We start from the raw sequence: 22,170 nt of genomic DNA on the forward strand, positions 1-22,170 counted from the left end.
ATACTTATTATCCTACAAATCATTAGTGTAAGATAGAGAATGTATTGAAACAGGATGAATGACTGCTGATAAAAGAAAATTTGTATGTTCAGGTATGTGAACTGGACATCATTTTTAACTTCGAGAAGGCCTATTTTATTCTGGATGAACTGTTGTTGGGTGGTGAGATACAGGAAACAAGTAAGAAGAATGTCCTGAAGGCAATTGCAGCACAGGATCTGCTACAAGAGGTTAGTTATGGAGAGAATAGCCTTGAGCTGTGAACTTTTAAATTATAGAAGGTGGTTATGTATTTATTATTAGTTGGAAAACTACTCTGTGATGTATACTTGTTAAGTCACACGTAGAGAAGTGATTAACTAGCAGCTTTTTATCTGTTATCTGTTTTCAAACATAGGAGGGGAAAATGTTACTCAAAAGTGAATTAAAGCATACACAGTATCCTGCACGTACTGCAATCTCATGTTTTTAGTATTTTATTTAAGCATAGTAGCTATAAATATACAGCAGCCTTATTTTGTTATTTATTTATCTATTTATTTATTAATTTATTTATTAATTAATTTATTTATTTATTTGTATCATTGCCTCTTTTCCTGTGGAGGAGATGGATAGCCTACAACTTGGTCTTATTAACATAAATACTGTTACAAAAGTTCTTGAGGAAAATATGTTCAATCTTTATAGACAAATGTAATTTTAACAAGTAATATATTTTTTGAAATCATTTGAAACTGTCAAGATCTCTGTAGTTGCCATAAGAAAATCTGCCTCTGCTGTCACTAAAGAGCCTTATGAAGCATATTCAATAATACTAACATGTCTGTATTTGAGAGCTTTCAGAATCGAATAAGGAAATTAACCCCGTTGTGTAACGGTTCGATATGATACGAACTATGTTTGTTCATACCATTGATGTTACAGTACTGTGAGAAATGTGGGTTGCAAGTAAAGTATATTGGAATGGTTGGAGTTTGAGGTTGGTCCTGCTCAAGTCCTGGCAGGATTCAGCTCCAGAATTGTAGGCAAAGTGGTAGGATGGGATTGTGCTGGACTTCATTCCCATGCTGACAGTCCTTTTAGATCAGACTTCTAATGTCTTGCTTGCAATAAGAGTTTTAATATTATCAAGAGTCCAATGCACTGCCTTGTGAAATAAGTGTCAAGTTCTCCGTATGTTATACAAATGCTCACAGTGACTACATGAAGACTACAAGTGTCCTAATAATACTTCATTAGACAATTGAAATCTTTTGAGAAATATTTTTCAGAGTTACTGAAAATTTCTTATATTTACTAAGAGAGGAGTGTGATATCTGTACTTATTTTGCTTTGTTTCTTTAGTTTGTCAGTTAATGGGGAATGTACAAGGGTGGCTCTGCCTCTGTACATGGGAGGACAGGTTTTAGTGCTTTTTTTATTTTTTATTTTTTATTAGGTTGTTGATATGTTATGGAATAGTTGTAGAATTATTGTTGGCGCTTTGTAAAATGTGGTTTTAATTTAGATTTTTTCATTAACAGTTATCTGATCTACATAGTGATATGTAAGCTATATTCCAATGCGATATATTCTAAGCTATCCAATAGCTAATTGCGAATAGTTTTGCCGATTTGAATATCAAATAATAGGGTGCAGTTTCTTTTATATATATATATATATATATATATATATATATATTTCTTCTTTTTGAGAGAGAGAGAGAGAGAGAGAGAGATAGTACACGCTTGTATGATGCCATTTATCTTATGATTTTGTACCTATTTTAGGAATTAAAATGTAAAGGTGAATGTTCCTTGCATCATGACCTGTTATTGTTGGTTACCGGTCAGATGTATTATGTAAGAGAGAACATATTTCTATATTGTCTTCAGAAATATTATTGCATTAATATTCTAGTTTCATGCAGTGTAGATCAAGGCTTGGTTCTAATTGGATAGGCCATTTGTTAATTATGCCTATTTATATCACAATTGATGCAACAAGAATTTAAATCACGGACAAAATATTATGCTAATATTTTAATTGCTGTGGGGTGATTGAGGTAATTATTTTTTAATACCATTGACACAGGTTGTTGCCCATAAAAACTAAATTGCTTTCTATACAGTCTAAAAGTGATTAAGAGTCTATTCCTTCTATATATATATACAGGACAAGTCCCATAAAGGTTGTGGTCCTTTCTGCATACCGCATGTCGGTAAACAAGAGTGCAGTCACCCTCACATCCTTCCTGTACACCAATAAAAAATCCAACTTAGTGAATGGATAATGAGATAGAAAAACAAAATAAAACTTATAGTAAAGGTTGAAAATTTCTTCCCTCAGCCTGCAGACAAGCATTGTAGTATGTGACGATATTACATTTAAAAAGTATGCAGCACACGAAAATATGCTGTTCAGCACTTAATTCAGGAGACATAACACACTAAACCAAATTCAGAAGCACTAAACTGATCAATTACTGGTGTATAAGAAGCAATTGTGTTGTATGGAAGCTTATCACAGACTAGCCGAGACTATGACTTCATTGGGAGCGCTACTGTAAGAGGCGATACATGTAACTAGAATGCAGCAGATCACTAGCGGATTCAATGCTCTACAACAACAAAGTATGAGCAGCTGTGCCATCCAGAACCATCTCCTCGCAATAGGATATAAGAAATATCTATTAACTTGACCATGATGGCTACAAATGGTCTGTATTGACTTAATTATTACAGTTAATTGTGTTCAAGTTCCGCCTTGTCAATACAATTCAGAATGTATTATACAGGGTTATTCACCTAAGATGTTACACGGAAATAACTTCTAAACCATTAAGGATATCGGCATTCTGTTTTCATATTCATAAATGGTACCCAGGGTCTTCTAAATTAACGTGCTACTTATTCTCATGGGGTGATTAATAACGAAGATATTGATACTAACTTCATATTGTTAAATGGAATGGCCTAAAAGTTCAACTGCATACAAGTTCAAATATCTAAGTATTTTCAAAATCGGACAAGCTCCCGGGTATACCATTTACGAATATGAAAACAGAATGCTGATATCTTTAATGGTTTAGAAGTTATTTCCGTTTAACATCTTCGGGGAATAACCCTGTATATCTAAACTATTATTTACTTATACACACATACAAGTACATGTTTCGAGGAAATTAAATTCTCTTCTTCAACTTGTGGATGAAATCGCATGCATCAAAGACCCCTTTCTATTTTAAATGAATTATGTGCTAACGGATTGCAGTTAAAATGACAATCAATACAACAATATTGAAAATTCAAACATGAAAACATATTATGTCCCAGTTCTATAAAATGTCTGTATGGCTACTTAACACCTTCAGAATCTTGTGGAATCCGTGTTACACTAAGTCTCTGCCAGCATTAGAGCCAAAGGGGCACTACATGCTACTAGCCAGGTATCTCTAATTCAATTGCTCATCAGTGAATCGAGCAAGTGGCTGTGTGGTTTGAGTCATGTAGCTATCAGCTTGCATTCGGGGGGCAGCCCTGAAGATGGTTTTGTGTGGTTTCCCATTTTCATACCAGGTAAATGTTGGGGTTGTATCTCATTTAAGGCCAGGGTTGCTTCCTTCCCACTCCTAGGCCTTTCTTATCCCATCACCACCATAAGACCTATCTGTGCCAGTGTGATGTAAAACAACTTGTAAAGAAAAAAAAAAGAAAAAGAAACAAGAAAGTGGTGTGTGATGTATATGAGTTGCAGGACTCTTGGGGATGGCACAGACACCCATTCGCTGAGTCAAGGAAATCAACCTCTTATGATTAAATTTCTCGACAACAGTCAGAAATTGAGCTCAAGGCCCCGAGGATCGAAGGCCAAGATGCCGAGTATTCAGCAATGAAACTGAGCTGGTTATTAATGAACAAAACATAATTAAAACTATCACAACTGGACTGCTTCCATAAAATCACAGTGTTTGCCTTTGTAGGACCTTAAAGGACACTCTTTCACTATATGGTGGATGGTCTACTTGGGAGCTCCACAACTACATTCTGGGGAACGACCTTGTTCCCACTTACAGAGGAGATGAGCATCTGCCATGATTTACCGTAACCCCCTTTAGAGTTGACTGTGTTCTCCAAGACAAGTTTTTAAGCCACTTTTTCGTCTTATGATATTTGCAATACTCTGGAATTGAGATGGAGATTTTTAGACCAGTTCTTGTTTCTGAGTCTGCAGTAAGTTGAAGTCACTGTCTATCAGATGTCTTGTTTTGAATGGTGGATTTTGGGATCACACTCTAGCAGTTTTGGCAGCAGTGATGTCCTGATGAATTGGCAGCTGGTTGTTGGCAGTTATAATTCTTATAATCTCAAACCAAGGCATATTTACATTTGAGTTCACATGGTGGGATGTGACTCAATGCTAATAGCCAAAATGTAGGTGTTGATTTGACTGTACCAGTTACTATCCTCATAGCCTGATTTAGCTGGACATCGACAAGTTTTGTGTAACTACTCTCCAGACAGTATCATATGCAGCGTTGAAATCAGTGAAAGCAACTGATGTCTTTAAGATGCCTCTGAAAGCCACCTTCTGATGATGATGATGATGATGATGCTTGTTGTTTAAAGGGGCCTAACATCTAGGTCATCGGTCCCAAAGCCACCTTCTATATGTGTGGTCAGTGATAATACTCAATCCACACAACTGTGGTTTGGTCAGAATCAAGCTTATTCCAGGGGAACATGTTAAAGAATTGTAGAGCTAATCCTTTTGTACAGTAGTCTTTCTAATAATTTGTACACCATACTCAGTAGTGCTATTGGGCAATAGCGTTATGGTCTTCTGTCACTGGGTTTGCCTGGTTTCAGGGTAGCAATAATCATTGTTCTTTTCAGCTCCTTAGGTATATTCCCAGTTTGCTGGATTTGGAGAAGAAGCGTGCTAGCCATACTTTCGCAGACCTGTCGCATGGAAAACAAATTCTAGGTGGATATCATCAAAACCTGGTCTAGTGCCTGTGAAACGTCCTCTGTTGTGAATAGACAAGAAAATTCACTATCATCTTGACACTCTGATTTTTAGATTTTTACCTCCAGGTCTCATTTAACATGGATGGTATGTATTCAGTCTTTAGGCACTTTTGACGTTGATACTGTGTGCGAAGCTATAGCAGTTGGACTTAACGGTGGTGATAGCATGTCCTGTTTAGTTTCTACTTCCTATTTTATGAAGGAGAGACCAAGCATTCCTGGTAGTGTTTACAGTTAAGGTTTTTAATGATTTCAACCCATTTCTGTCTCCAAGAGTTATCAAGGCTTTGGAGCAGTTTGTTTGATATTTCTTGGTTAGCAGTTGCAAGGAACTCCTCATGGAGCTTGTCGCTAACTTCACTCCATCCAGGGATAAATTCCTTTCTAAATCCTTTAGGAATAAACTTCTTGGCTATGGTTATCACTGCACCAAGAAACCTCTCATAATTTTCACTAACATGTGGTATCCAGCCTAGCCATTTATCAAGGTTCTCGGAGATAGCAAGCTAGTTTTCCTTTTGGAGGTTCCATCGTTCCCTATGTGGAGTGGAAGTACATAATGAGCACTTCACACAAATTTCGATGATAATGTCCACTGATAATAGCTAGCCTCTAAATAGAGAGTGAGTTTCATCACTAGTGAAGATGCAGGTATTTATTATCCAAGTACAACAATACAGTAAATGTACTACGATGATGATGGATGATGCTTGTTTAAAGGGGCCTAACATCTAAGGTCATCAGCCCAGTAAATGTACTAACAAGTAGGTAAACAGTATGTCTTTAAGTAAATAACCTAACTAATGTTATTCCCTGTAAACATGATTGGATAGCTGATGAGTTTATCATATCATTTAAACTCAAGCAAACCGAGCAAGTGGCTGGGCAATTTGGTTCACGTAGCTGTCAGCTTGCATTTGGGAGATAGTGGGTTCAAACCCCACTGTCGGCAGTCCTGGAAATTTTTTTTTCTGTTGTTTCCCATTTTCATACCATACACCTTATGTAATCCTTCCCACTCGCTAGTTGAGAAATTTTATTTTCAGCCCACTTGTGTGCATTTGTGTCAAAAATATGTTAAAACTTATTTATCTATAAAGAGGTAAAGTTTGTTTGTATGTAATGGCTAATTTCAGGAACTACTGGACGGATTCAAAAAATGATTTTACTAATGTAAATATTCATTATCCCTGAGGGACATGGGCTCTATTTTATTTTCAAAACAATTCAAAGGGGGAAGGGGGGGGGTTATGGGGGAGATATAAAAATACTAAGCTGATATAGGTGAAATATCGAATTTGTCTACAAGGACGAGACAAGGCTCAATTTAAGCCCCTTGACGCAAAGAACAAAACTCAGTAAGCCCTATGGGCCTGAAAACCATGTTATAAGGCCCTAAAACGCACCATTATGGAGATATTGGCACCACACTACCCCTGTTCTAGGAATCAGATAAAGAAATGAACTGCCATAACCATGGCAACGTCAGCTCCAGTATTCTTACAGCAGGGAGATTATCTACAATATATCACTAAAACCTAATATGTTACAGACATGAAAATTGGTATTTGGAATCTCCTTTAAAAAATAAAAGAACACAAATTTTTGTTTTCAGAAAATGCACTTACGGGGTGAGGGGTGTGTGAAAAGAAGTGAGGAAGGAGTTGAATTCTTTATATGAGGATACATACATCTCAGAAACTGAAGATGTTACAGATGTTAAAACTAGTACTTAAAATCTCTTTTTTTTTTTTTAAATGAACACACTTTTTTTGGAAAATCCACTTAAGGGGGGTGAAATAATAAAAAAAGCAGGTGAATTTTAAAAATGAGTATCTTCTTCTTCTACTGCTTTTCCCACACCTGTCGGGTCGCGGGGGCGAACTGTGCCGCACATGTGGATTTGACCCTGTTTTACGACTGGATGCCCTTCCTGATGCCAACCACGTGTGTAGGGATGTAATTACTATTGCGTGTTCGTGTTGTGGTTATTAATGTGGTGTGTTGAGTGAATATGAAGAGGACAGTTTTGGGACAAACACAAACAACCTGTTCCTGAGCCACACGAATTAATCACACGCGATTAAAATCCCCGACCCAGCCCAGAATCGAACCTGGAACCCTGTGAACCAAAGGCCTCAATGCTGACCACTCAGCCAATCCTGCGCCAGGTCGCCCTCGGTCTACCTCTCTGCCTTGCTCCTTGAGGGTTCCATTTCAGCGCCTGCTTTGGAATATGTTGTGGGCCTGTTCTCAGAGTGTGTCCGATCATCTCCATTTCCTTTCTTTTATGGCTACCTCAGCTTTCCGTTGTTGGGTATGTTGCCAAAGTTCTTCATTGGAGATAACTTCTGGCCAGTGTACTCCCACTGTAGTCCTCAAACATTTATTGATGAAGTTTGGACTCTTTTTGTAATCTCTACTGTCACCTTCCATGTCTCACACCCATAAAATAGAACTGATTTCACGTTTGAGTCAAAGATTCTAAGTTTTGTCTTTAATGATATTTCACAAGATCTCCACACTGGTCGCAGCTGCGCGATGGCTCCTTTTGCCTTTTTGATCCTATTTACAACACCCTCTGTTGCCCCTCCATTCTTGAAAACAATACTTCCCAAGTAGCAAAAGCGTTCCACCTGCTCAATCTCTTCTTCTTTCACGGCCAATACATTCTGGTTTTTGCTATTTAGTCTAATTTAAGCTCTTTAGTCTTGGCTGTGTTAATTTTTAATCCTACTATTTAAACTTATTTCTATTTCCTTAAGCTTCCCACTCATATCCTTAAAAATGTGGGTCAGAAGGCAGATGTCTTCCGCAAAATCCTAATCTTCCAGGTTGTCAGTTATAGTCTATTGTATACCTCTCCTCTGGTGTTGAGTCACCTTCCTCATGACCCCATCTAATGTCAGCAAAAACAGAAGTGGTGAGGGCAGACAGCCCTGCATTACTCCAGAATCTATATTAAATGGTTCTGAGAGGTTGCCATCATGTTTCACTTGGCAAGTATATTCTCTGTATATCATCTTCACAATACTGATGATCTTTGAGGGTACTCCGTAGCTCTGCATTGTTTTCCAGATGGCTTCTTGCTGCACTCTGTCAAAGGCTCTTTCAAAGTCGACAAAAGCCAGATATAGTTGAGACCAGTATTCCATGGATTGCTCAATAATAATCCTCAAGGTGTTGATTTGATTCATGCATGATTTGCTTTCTCTGAAACCAGCCTGAGCTTACTATCTATTGACCCTCTAAGACTGTTGAGAACAACTCTTGACAATACTTTACAACGTACTGACAAAAGTGTGATACCATGCCAATTATTGCATTTCGCCAGGTCTCCTTTCTTGGGCAACTTGATAAGGATTCCCTTCGTCCAATCTTCCGGGATGGTTTCTGGGTTCCAGGTTTCTTGGAACAATGGTAGTTACATTTCTGCCATTACTTCATAGTCTGGCTTGAGCATTTCCGCCACCACATCATCCACACCAGAACCGGGCGAGTTGGCCGTGCGGTTAGGGGCACACGGCTGTCAGCTTGCATCCGGGAGATAGTGGGTTCCAATCTCACTGTCGGCAGCCCTGAAGATGGTTTTCCATGGTTTCCCATTTTCAGACCAGGCACATGCTGAGGCTGTACCTTAATTAAGGCCACGGCCTATCCCATCATCGCCATAAGACCTGTCTGTGTCGGTGCAACATAAAGCCACTAGCCAAAAAAATATATATATATATCCATACCAGGTGCTTTGTTAGTCTTGCAGCTTTGAGGAGCCTTGACAATTTCACTCTTGCAGGCATTTCCTGTTGGCCAAATTCCTCTTGCTCTTGTTCCTGTTGTTGGACCGAGGTCCTGTTGAATACTTCACTGAAATATTCCCTCCATCGCTTCAACTGTTCCTCGCTGTTAGTCAACTGCTCACCCTCTTTCGACTTCACTGGCTTACGTTCATTAAAATGTTTCCAGGGCAGCTCTTGCACATCTCTTCAGTTGCTGGTGAACTTCGTTATACCTTTCTCTGAGGCGTTGTTTCTCTTCTTCGTCTCTGCATTGCTTAATCAAGGCCTTAACCCCCTCTTCTCTCTTCAATCTTCTGCCATGCATGGTCAGATATCCATGGCTTCCTTCTGATGTCTTGAAATCCTAATACTTTCTCACTGGCATTTAAGAACATTTTGCCATAAAACCTATCTGTGTTGGTGCGACATAAAGCCACACTAATAACATTTTCTTGATTTTCTTCCACCCTTTCTCTACGTGTGTATTACCCTCTTCTCCTCTTTGATCTATCTCCAACTGGCTGTACTGATTTTTCAACTCCAGCACAAATTCTTTTCTGATGGTCTTGTTTTGCAGTTTTGACTGTGGTTTGCATCCTGATGGTTTATGGCAGCACCTGTACTTACCTCTTCTGTTCCTGATATCAAGAAGGGAACACATCCACATCTGACTAATTGCAAAATGGTTGGTTTGATTTTGTGTCTTGCCATCTGGTGAGACCCATGTAATTTTATGGCAGAGTTTGTGTGGGAACACTGATCCTCCAATAACCAGCCTGTTATTTAAGCACATTTCGATAAAACCTCACCATTGTCATTTTTGGTCCCAAACCCCATGTCTTCCTATTGCTCGCTCTAATCCTTAATTTCTCTACCAATCTTGGTATTAAGGTCTTCCATCACAACTTTTATCTCTTTCTTTTTAATACGAAGGTAATCCCTGACTTATGCTTCAGCAGCCTTTGGAGAAATAGTAGACAATTTAATGAACCATTTTATTAGAACTTTATTTTATTCAAGAAGAGGATCTAGTTCTCCTATTTTTTTTTACAAATACATAGACTAAGCGGAACTAAAGTAAGATACAAGCAGCTGTAATGAGGTTCTTGGGGAACGTACAGGGAAAGACAAGATGATAGAATATGAAATGAGGAAATAAGGAGAAGCGTGGGAGTGTGTAAACTTCATGAAGAGATTAATATAGCAAAGCTAAAATGGTTTGGACACACAATGAGAATGCCAGGAGAGAATACCAAAGAGAACATTCATGGATACAAAGACTACAAAGAGGCCTAGGGCATGGCCTAGAATGAGATGGAGGAGCAAATAGAGGAGTCGTTAGAAATAAAGTACTAGAAAAGGAGTGGTGGAAAGATCGAGTAAGGTGGAGGGCTTTTGATACACTACCCTACCCAGATAGAATCTGGAAAAGGGAATTGATGAAGAAAAAGAAGAAGAAGGTTATGAACCAAGTTTTGATGCAAAATTTGTGGTAATTAGAAAAGTGTGCTAGGTGTATTGTTCTTCTTCCTGATTCCTCTTTTGCAACTTGCCACAAGCAAATCTAAACTCCAGTGCTGGTTATGTGATCTAGTTGTGTGTTCTACAAACAAAATATTCTTTGTATGAAAGGGAACAATGAGCATTATTGATATAAAAACTCTCCTTTTACAGCTTATATTCAATGTATGTTTGTAAAAATAATTTTTTGCCTTGTACAGAATTCCGGCTATTCTAACAGCCTCATTTCCAAGCAAGTGCTTAGCGGATTGTTAACGATCTGTGTGTGTATATAGGACTTGAAGGAATGAAGCTATTTTAATTTGTGTTCACATGAGTAGCAGTCCACATTAAATCTCCATGTGCAATTCTTGAGTCCTTGAAGAAAAAAATATATTTGGACGTAAATGGATGAATACACACTGATAACAGGTAATTAATTAGTGTTCATTTTTCTCACATGCTTCACTTTGCATAGTGTGTATGGGTTATTAAAGTATCCTAAAATTCTCTGTGTAGGATAATGTAGGCTAGTGTATTTACAAAGACTAAAAGATAGAATATCTTCACAATGTTAGAACCTCTGCCAAGCTGTGGTAATGAAGAGCTTACTGGACATAGTCTACCGTTATGCGAGTTGGGCCTACCTTGTAGCCATGATCGTTAAGGCATCAAGTCTGTATGGTCTGACACCGTGGTTAGCCAGTTCAAGTCCCGTTGGTACAAAAAAAAAAAAAAAAAAAAAAAAAAAAAAACAATTCTGTTAGAATGTTTGCTGGCAGGATAGGAGAGGTGGTGGTATAAAATTTCTAATCACTAGATTGCATGCCAAAAGCCTGTATTCAATTCCAAATAATCTCTCCGTAGTGTTCATGTAGAGTGAGGTCGTATGTGTTGTTGGTGATTCATCTGTTGGATGGAGATGTAAAGCCTCGAGCAGACCTTTAGTGTTATTCAACAGGAGTAGGCTGTATGCCGACACCAGGTTTCACCTTTCCCTACTGAACCGTTCCCATCCACAGATATAAATAGGCCAGGCTAAGTCGGTGAGCTCCGCAGTTTCGTTAGTTCAATAATGGGCGTAAAACTAAAGCTAACTTCCTAAGAAGTAGATACCAGTGGTATATATGAATGGGAAACAGTTGCATTTGTTGTGGATAAGCGGCAAATAAGGGGTAAAAATAGATTTATTCACTTAAGCACATGATTAAAGATTCATACCATCCGAAATCAAATAATAACATACGATATAAACATGACGCAAGCCATCGTTCAAATAACACTGCGTGCTGTGCACATCAGAAATAATTACAAGTTAACATGAACAAGAATTGTCGGTCCAGATGCCGATGAAATGAAAGAAACAAATTATAACAACATAATTAAATCTTGGCTGGATCTACATCGTTAATTAGAACAACACCGCCAAATCGATATGCCGATATCCCCGAGAGGAATTGCGATTGTGATCATCCACAAGCTACGCTTTGACAAAAGAAAGTCATGCCAGTTTCAATCCGTACATACACAAATTAGTTAATCACAATAAGGTGAAATCCAGGGGTCCTAAGCTTATATACTACACAGCTTTAACTTACAGACCCGATCTATCGCACATCGATCGGCATTAATCCAAAAACCCACAAGAAAATTAGCTCCAGGCTAAATTAAGATGCAAATAATTACACAGCGTTGACACTACACAAGGACAATAAACTCGACGATACACACTGATACATGGCACATAAATGAACAAACAATCCTGGAAAGACAAAGGCAAAATCACAAGATAAATAAAATACGTACACACAGGCAAAGCACTTCTTCATAATCAGGTCATGAGATGCTCGACCCAGTCTAGGCCGGGCTGAATGGTTGCCTTCTTGGGGTAATTGGTGACTTTCCCTTTCACTGGACTGCCGAACAGTTGTAACGTCAAGAATGCTACCTCGCAGAGGGCTGACATGCAAGCAGGTCAGGCCATTCACAGGCGGGGTTCTGGGTGTTTAAATACATTCACGTCGGTCCCAACGCCGGCCGAGCTTACACAGCCAGGGGAGGTTTCTCTAACTGCTGCTTCGCTGCGTAAAAACTAATTATTTCACCCGTTCATAAAATATTCTGTAATAACAGAAACATCTCGTCGTCATATCTCAACATGTTGGCCGCACAAATTTCTCGAAGAAGAAGAAGACGTCACACATGGTCTTCCATCCTAGCTGCTTGGGAATTCGATTCCCAACTCTATCTCGGAATCTCCAGGCGTATTCAAGCCTATCCTTTTTCAAAGCAGCTCTCACTTATTATCTCCCTTCCTTGCCATCTTTACTGGCATTTAATTCTACTATTACCACCCCATTATATATCAGGCGATAACTTCCTTTCTTAACACTCGCATTGTGTTCCTCCTCGATCTCCTGTCACCCCTGCTCATTAAAAAATCCTGACTTCACGACGACGTCTGGGCGCTCCTCTGGCAGAGATTATATACCTGAAAACGTGCATTTACATACAAATAGAAGAAGCCTACACTGTTCTTGGATAATAATTATCCCACAATAATAAGGCGGCCTCGCCTCGTTAATGAAGAACTACCTTCCTGCATTACACTTAATACATGCATATTGGAATACTCTGAAAATATAAGCACATACACACACATATCTAGCTACTCCTATTCACAACCCTTTATCCATAATTAAACTAACGTATTAAACAAAGAAGTAAATAAGGGCACTAGCATGCATTTGCCCTGGAACTCCAACTACATGATTGAAATTATCATAGCTCTGCTCTAGCGAGCTGACATTTAACATTAATTTAAACTAAAACTGGATGAAACTAAGCTGACTCCTTTTGCCTCAGACATACTTATAATAATGACATATCCACTTAACTTTGTTGCTCTCAGCTCTCACACCATCTGCATAACTGCAGCGCCAGTTGACTTACTCAGCCATGATACAACATTGGATGGTGTTTCAACACAGATGAACAACACATGTAAATTCCATTATCGTCCTTGCAGAAAAACACTCCTAAAATTAATAAAAATTTGATAACTCTACACTTGCTCAATTGTATACGCGCACCCTACCTATGCAGATATTGTTTAACACAAATAAAGAGATAAGAAATAAATCTTTGTTCAGAATAAATGTACAGTGGATTATATCCCGGATCAGTTCGTATACAAGAGCAATTATCGAGACGCACACACACGATTCCACCACAATTGCGATACCAACCCAATAAATATTGGCGTATAGCACAGTTAATTCAGTTCACACCAGTATCCACTCCTACCGCCCTTTCGTCTATCAAGTTCTCACATACGCGGTACCTACCCCACTCGGCATAATATCGAAGCGTCATACGTGTAGAGGAAACTACCACGTACCGACTTATAACTCCCGGATTTCTCAGATGCAGTTCACACCAGGACGGTGCATGTTAATATAGTTTGAATAATGCTTCACTGTTCATAGCAGTTATATAGAAATAGCGTCACTGTAGTACTTAGATAACAGACAAAGAATATGGCAGTCACAACTGATGTGGAGACTGCCTTCTGAACAACGAATAACTGACAACTGACCGTGCTTCCCCTAGCTACTGCTGGTTTTATAGATTCACCGGTGTCATTCAAAGGAGCGGGTTCTCCTGTCAACTATGGCTCGAGGTCTCAACCGCTTTCTCAAGACAAAACACATGACTGTTAGAACATAGGCCCTTAATATATATGTTGAAGTTAGCCGAAGTATGAACAGATATGGATCTCTAAATTCAACTGCTACTCATTATACATATCAAAACCATGGAGCACAGGTTATATATCAGACTTCTCCCATTTTAAACTAGTAAGTCAGCACTGTGATGAAGTTGGCAATACTGGAGAAATTGTCTTGGGACTCACCATGACCGTAGGCCGCACCTTCAGAGTTCGCGATTGGCTTACTTCAAACTCGCCGCATGTTAGGCGAAGCCGGGACACTCCCTGCAGGCTCATTCAAACTTTCAAGTAACAGGTCGATTCAAACCTAGCTACCGGCTGTCCTCCACAAGGCCGATGTTCCTATGAGAACCATCATAGATTTTAAACCAAGACCAGTGTTCTCCCTAGCACCTTTCAAATGGGCGCTCCGCCCAGCCGTTTCCACTGATCGCCTGGCTATCATAACTTAGATATGTGCTAGTTATATAATATTTCAAGTTGCTTAACATCACGCCAACACACATAGGTCTTATGGTGACGATGGGATAGAAAAAGGCTAGAAGTTGGAAGGAAGCGGCGGTGTCCTTAATTAACCTACAGCTCCAGCATTTACCTGGTGTGAAAATGGGAAACTGCGGAGAAAACATCTTCAGGACTGCAGATAGTGGGGTTCGAACCCAGTATCTCCTGAACGCAAGCTCACAGCTGCACGCTCCTATGGTCAACTCGCCCGGTTTATGTGCTATTAATACATATTTGAGTCACTGTGTGTTCCAAATTAAAATGTAAATACTGTAAAAATGTTTATGTAAATGAAAAAAAATCTTCATTATTATGAACATATTTGCACAAGTTACATCAGAGTTTAAGTATTTAGCTTATCACATAGTGTCATGTTCGAGCGGTGTCTGGATTAGCGTGAAATCGCATGCGAGCACTCTATTCCGTGGCTCGTAACAAACCTGTCAGGCACTTCACTGCAACCGAATGATTATGAACGAGCAGTAGAACACTAGAAGTTCAAAATATTCTGCTATGTCTTCTTCGTGATAACACCAAAATAGTTCAGTTTTGCAATTAATGTTTACCTGTCAAATATTATTGCTAATGCCCTGAGGCGAATAAATTGAAATTTTATCATATTAATTTTTTACGTAATATTCCCCGACCGGCTACTCATTCCTGCCACCCAGCTGAAGAAAATTTCTTGGGAGAACACTGAAGCCCTACATACAAAATCTCACACTTTATCCAGAAACTTCTGAAAGAAACATTATTCATTCCTCTCAAAAAAAAAAGACAGATTTTTGTAATATCACCAAAGATTTAAAAATTCAATAGCACCCACTTTCGGCAGTCCTGAAGATGTTTTTTCTGCAGTTTCCCATTTTCACACCAGGTAAATGCTGGAGCTGTAGCTTAATTAAGGCCACGACTGCTTCCTTCCAACTTCTAGCCTTTTTCTATCCCATCGTCACCATAAGACCTGTGTGTGTCAGCGTGACGTTAAGCAACTTTAAATATTATATAACTAGCACATATCTAGGTTATGATAGCCGAGCGATCAGTGTAAACGGCTGGGCGGTGCGCCCATTTGAAAGGTCCTAGGGAGAACACTGGACTTGGTTTAAAATTTATGATGGTTCTCATGGGAACATCAGCCTTGTGGATTTTAGGGTATGCTCAGGCTGTGGGAAGTTTGGGGTTGATGGTTATTAATATCAATGTTTCTTGTTTGTCTAAAAGAAAGATAACATTTTTAAGCATTGTCTGGAGATTTTCTTGGATTCTATGGTCTTTTTAAATGATTTGGAATGTGTTGTCTGAAAACAATTGTTGAGTTTTGGTTATTTATTCATCTTAGTTCATAAGGACAATCGTATTGTGTTTGTCGGCTTTGATTATGTATTTGTTATTCCTGATCTTTCATTTGAATTCCTTTAGTTGTTTATTATTTCGTTATGTTTTTAAGATTATCAATATACAGTCGAATCTTGATATCTCGAACCTCCATTACTCAAATTTTCAGTATCTCTAAGTAACTTAAAGGTCCCCTCCGTTTGTCCTACTCAAAGCAAACATTTCCTCCCTTGAAGCAAAAAATACTCTGTAACTCAAATTTTGTGCGACATTAACTGTGCAATATGACATTTGTGGTTTGTGAGGAACAGTTAACAAGTAAAGAAAGGGTTACAGTGATGCTGGGAGCTAATATGACGGGAACCGGGAAACTAAAACTTTTAAGTGATCGGAAAATTGGGGAAGCCTTGCTGTTTCTCAGGTGTGAATTAATTACCGGTCATGTACGAAAGCAACCCCCGAATTCGCGGATGACAAGCTCCATTTACGAATCTCGACTGCATGGTATTGACGAGAAGTTTCAATGTGAAGCGAGGAGAGTTTAAGAGTAACAAACAGAAGAGACTAACAGACCTTTTCCAAAGGTGTTAACGGAGGTATGTTTCTTGTTTTACTACTGTATGTACTGTATCCTGTCTTCTAAAATGGTAATATAATAAATGTTAGCCTATAATTAAAGATATGCCGTAAAATAGTTTGTATATTTTTAAATACTGTCAAAAATAATAACTACAGGAGATAGCCAAGAAAACAGGTTTAAATATCTCCTTCACGAAAACAGAGATGATGAGCATGGACAGGAATTATGTGAAAAGAACAATGAAGACAAAATATGGCAAAGTGAAGGTCACCAAGCAGTTTAAATACCTGGGAGAGATTATCAGTAGCAATGGGATGGATAAAGAGGCCATGGAAAATAGGAGACTTAAGTTGGAAAGGTTAAACACTGCCACCAAAGCCATTTACAACAAAAAGAATCTTTCCATTAATGCCAAACTAAGACATTATGATGCTGTGGTAAAACCAGTGATTCTGTATGGGGTAGAAACAGCAATACTTACGAACTTGGAAAAACTACTGAAGGTTGAAAGGAGAATATTAAGGATTTACGGCCCAAGGGTGGTAGAGGGAAACTACAGATTACGATCAAATAAGGAGATATACAAAAGAACAGAAGAACAGAAGACCTGGAAACAACAGTAAGGAAAAGACAGTTGCGATTCTATGGACACATGATGTGAATGGATCCAGCAAGGTTAAATAAACACATTTTTAATAAAATACACTACTTGAAGAGCCAGGGTGGATATGCCAAGCCGATGAAGGAAGAACTCAAGAGGTTAGGAATTGCAGATGAAGAATGTCGTGATAGAGACCCAATTCATTAAAAGACTTTCCAACATAAAAGTTCTTGTGGAAGAAACGAAAGAGTGCAGAGGGGGGAAGATGGACTGAAGAGAGAAGAGTGCAACATTCTGAAAGTATGAAGGCACTGCGGAGAAAGAGGAAGAAAGAAGGGATGATGAGAAGGAAGTGAAGTGGTATTGGCGTGGTCCTAAGTTTGGCCGGTTCGCAAGAAAGAAGAATGTATTCAGTATAAGCCCATAGATACATATGATTCAATTTCGTGCTATACATGCTCAAAATTGTATTATCTGTATCTTGAAATTTCAATAACTCGCAATAAAATTTAGCTCCCAAGATGGGGATTCGAGATCAAGGTTCCACTGTAGTTAGGTAATATTTTCTTGATCTTGTATCTTATTTCTTTGCGGTGTTAGATTTTAAGTTTGCTAATGGCTAGTTCCATTTCTATGACTGTATTAATGAGATTATTGAATGCTGACGTGTCTGTCCAATTGTGTTTTGGTCCCCTACTCAATATGTCAATTCTATTTCATTAAAGATGATGTTGGATAAGTTTTTAATTGGAGGATGAAATTCAGGCTTTTCACTTTCAGTAGTGTGATCAACTGGCTCAGTTTTGGAGGGTTGAACAAATATTTCTTGTTTGGTTATCATGGGGCTGGGATTGCTTTTGTTTTGAGTGATAATGTGTTCAAGTTTTTGGTAGGTTTGCTGCTGGAAGTCATCCGATTAGGCTTGGGGAAGTCTCTAGAAGCTTCTAGATGGGTTTCAGATAGTTTTGTGTTAAGAAAATAACTTTCTATATAAAAATTTTATTTCCTCTTTTAGCCCAATTCTATTGGTTTTTAAATGTGTGATTTGTGTTTGTATTGTGTTCTTATGTTTTTATTATGACCTTTCAAAAAATTTGGAGTTAAATTTTTTAGATAGACATTCCTTTCATGGAACAAGGTTTGAGCTTACTTCTCGCCGGTGACCTGTCCATGAAGAACACTTTGCATCCGAACAGCTTGTCAGGCATGTTCTGCAGCTGACCATGCTAAGATCATATGGCATCTCCCCCTCCAACTTTTTTGTGGGACACCTATTTTTGATGAAGTTTGCCATTCTGTTTGGGATTGTAGAGGGCTGTCAGTCATCGGGATATCCCATGTTTCTCGAGTAGTTTGTCAAAATCTCGGTTCATGCAGTCTAATCCATTATCAGATTGAAGACACTTGATTTTCTTCCCTTGTTGCATGAACATAATAGATCTGAAAATTTTGAATTCTGTAAGTATTTGATTTTTCTGGTTAATGAGCTTTACTTTGCACCATCTGGGGTAGTCATCAATAAATGTGCAAAAATATATATTTTTACCGTGTGAGGGAACACGTATCAGACCGCATACATTCAAATGCACTAGGTCACCCATGGCTGACTTTTTCTCAGATGTTTTTGGGAATGGTGGTCAGCTCATTTTCCCCTGCAAGCAGACTCTGCAGTCGGAATCCTCATTGACAGTTTCGATTATTATCCCTTCCAAACTCTCCTTCACCACACCTTCGCGGAGGTCATGGATACAGCTGAACCTCTTTTCTGCGGACACCATCAGTTCCATCGGAAAATGTCTGTTACGAGAGGTGTCCGCTAACACAAGTTTGTAAAAATTAATCAAACACTTTAATGGCAAAGAACACCCACACTAATTATAAGCATACATCTTTATTTTGTTTATTCTAAATAATTTCTAACTGAATATTTGCCCAGGAGATCTTACAAGTGATTTTACAGTCCTTACATTCATTACAGCTTCAGGAAGTAATCATTCAGCTGTGTGTACACATTTAGCACATTTTTCTTTACTACAATATTTTCAAAAAGGCTATAACGACTCAGGGTGACACACAAATTGTTTACTGAATTAAACTCGATTTTCAGACTATTTGCGATTTTTCACGCTTCTTCATGTAACATTGGCCCTCACTCACATTTTCTTTGCTCAAACAAATTTGAACCACTCATATACAACAATGTTCATTCACTTCTGCAAAAACTGACTCCCACTTTATTTTAATTCCTTGATTCCTACTTTCCTCCTACTCACGTAAATTGTCATTCTTATTCTTCACAATTGTTTTTTCCTGCAGTTTAATTTTTCAGGGAACTTTTCTCACTGAAAGTCCTTTTGCACTAAATTTTTATTGCCTCGAGATCTAAACATGCTCGTATCTCCTACTAATGTTTACTGGGCGACTGAAATGCTATGGTATTTTTGCATCAGCAATCAGTACATGAAGTCTCATCCTTGTCAAGTTTAACTGAACTACCTGACCTTGACCTTATCAGCGACAATCTGAGTTATGAGTGGAATGATGCAAGATGTGCTGAAAAATTCCTTGGTAACTTGTGAGTAAGCAGTTACTGGTAGCATTCCCGGGCAGCTGGAATTATCAGAATGTACACTAATTAGAACACAAGATGACCCTAACGGAAGGTTTGGAAAGAGCCCTGTGCAGAACAATTAACTTCACAGCTACTTCAGCATTCCTTTATACGTTTCTTTCTGTTTTCCTTGGAAACGAAATAGTACAAACATTCAAAAGGAATTCCTGTATGTCTGCAGAATAATTTTAAGAGAAAGAATGTCATAGCCCTGTGTAAAGAAAGTGTCCTGGAACATGTAAAGTGTTATATGTTACAAATCTCATGTTATGGTCCGTATTGAAATGTACTTAAAGTCGAAGAATAATACTAGATGATAAATTCCACCTATTCAATACATAAGTTTTTTTATTTAAATTTAAGAAATAGATCTTAACATATTAGATACAGGGAGATGTTTTTGGGACTTCTTGTGTAGTTTTAGGTTGTACTGTGTGCCTCTAATTTCTTGCCAGTTTGGAAACACACTGTATATTGTACCAGATATTTTAATAGAGTTAAATCATGGCTAGGAAGTGATATTATGGATGTGGACATTTTCTCATGGAACTGGAGTGTTTACTGTTGAGACAGAATATATTCAGTCAGAAGGGGGAGTAATCATATTGGTGAAAGAAGAATTTGTAAGCTATGAAAAGTTAAGGATGAGAAACTTAAAATTTTAGATGTAAGGCTCATCTATAAAGATAATAAGCAACTTGATGTTTTCGGGGTGTACAGACTTGGTAGGGCTGACCCTGATGCAGAATTATTCGGTAAGATAACACTGGCCTGTGAAAAAAAAGAAATTCTCTCCGGCGAAAGGTTGAAGAGGTGATGTACTCTAATTTAGGTGTCCTGATTTCAAATCTGTAAACTGTTTTTGTCTGTCACTTACAGTGTTTTGCTATTTGAAATCCAGATTTCACATATTGTTGTAATTTCGATAGAAAACACAATAATAGAGAATATATGTAATTTTAATGGGACATGATCAAATTGCAATGAATATACAAAAATGTAACATGTTCATTGCTAGAATGTATGAATCTCACTACAAGAACACTATTGTTTGCTGCACTTTGATGTGAATGAATCTGACATCATGGAGACGTCCCATCGCCCCTGATACCTTTGTTCCATTTCTTTTAGATCGCGATGGAATCGTTCGCCATGTTCCTCACTGAATGCTCCTAAATTTGCAGGAAGATAATCCAGATGACTGTGCAAGATATGTAATTTTAAACTCATGCGGCAACCCAATTTCTGGAAGTTGTATAGCATGGTTTCCACAATCTGTTGGTAGTTGACATCTTTAACATTACCCAGGAATTTGCTGCAAACGTCCTTGAATGATTTCCATGCCTGAAGCTGTGTTTTGTTCATCATCGTACTGAATGTCCGATCCTTCATAAGCTTCCGAATTTGGGGGCCGTCATTTTGGCATCCGACAGTCCTGGAAATTTCTGACAGAGGTGCTGAAAGCAGGGACTGCCTCTATCCAAACTCCTCAAGTACTGCTTCATAATTCCAAATTTAATACGTAAAGGGGACAATAACACACCGAGGATCAATTAATGGATTATTTACAGTGGGTTTTTTCCAGACTCAAAATGTTTCCTCTTGGGCCACTCGGACACTAACCAGTGACGATCCCTGTCCCGAGGGTCCCACTCACACAGATAACACGGGAACTTTGTATATCCTCCTTGCTGCCCTAATATGATTCCGCACACTTAAATCGCAGCATAGTAACCATCTGTGTTCATTGTAGTTCAGTGTTTGCAACACCATAGATAAATTGTGTTAGTTTACACGGAGAGATGTTGAATGGGTGACCGGCACTGAAGCAAGTTTATTTCTGTTGCGCAGAAGAACACCTTTGAGACTGGTATCAATAAATAGGCGCTTTTTAAATAGTTCCAAGATGACGAATCAAGCTAGGGATATCACAGCAAAACACAAGTTCGCCTTCGTGAACAAAAAACTGCCAGAATTCTTCCCCCCGATTTCTTTAACAATATGAATTTGTCCCAGGAAGTAAAAAAATTCTCTCTTTTAATCTTGATCCTAAAAGCTCACTCTTTTCTTTAGTGAGCTTTAGGTCAAGCACCAAATCATTTAAGTCACACTGATTATAAAGACGTGGAGTTTTACCCTTAACATTTGGTACAAAGGTATCATCACCATCCTCTGCACTTGAAGATGACAAAGTCACACTCTCTGGTAACTGTATTGGTGGTTTTGGAACAGGAATATCGGGTCCATGTGATTCAGGGGTTATGACAGATGGAAGGCAGGGATACACAATGTGCTTTTTGTTTTTTGTATTGAACTCAGACACTTCACATACACAAAAACAATATTCATCAAAATGATTTCTTTGTTCCTGCCAAGCCATTGGGATTCCAAATGGCATTGACGGCAACAACCCATTGTACCATTGCCACAGATTTTCTACATATGTTTTACACACAACATGGGGTGAGAAATTCTTGTCCTGATCACCTAACTCCATGTTAAAATATGCCAGGTACAA

The 22,170-nt window shown here is 38.5% G+C and overlaps 1 protein-coding gene across 2 annotated transcripts in view; it reads left to right on the forward strand.

Moving 5' to 3' along the window:
• The window catches only part of AP-1sigma (AP-1 complex subunit sigma-2), a 424,692-nt gene that overhangs the window by 101,467 nt on the left and 301,055 nt on the right, over nucleotides 1–22,170 (forward strand). For both annotated transcript variants that reach the window (XM_067136778.2, XM_067136779.2), the window contains exon 4: nucleotides 93–230. In XM_067136778.2, the coding sequence (XP_066992879.2) occupies nucleotides 93–230 (138 nt within the window). The remainder of the gene's footprint in view (nucleotides 1–92; nucleotides 231–22,170) is intronic.

This window comes from Anabrus simplex, chromosome 1 (assembly GCF_040414725.1).
Source record: "Anabrus simplex isolate iqAnaSimp1 chromosome 1, ASM4041472v1, whole genome shotgun sequence".
Taxonomy (NCBI): Eukaryota; Metazoa; Arthropoda; class Insecta; order Orthoptera; family Tettigoniidae; genus Anabrus; species Anabrus simplex.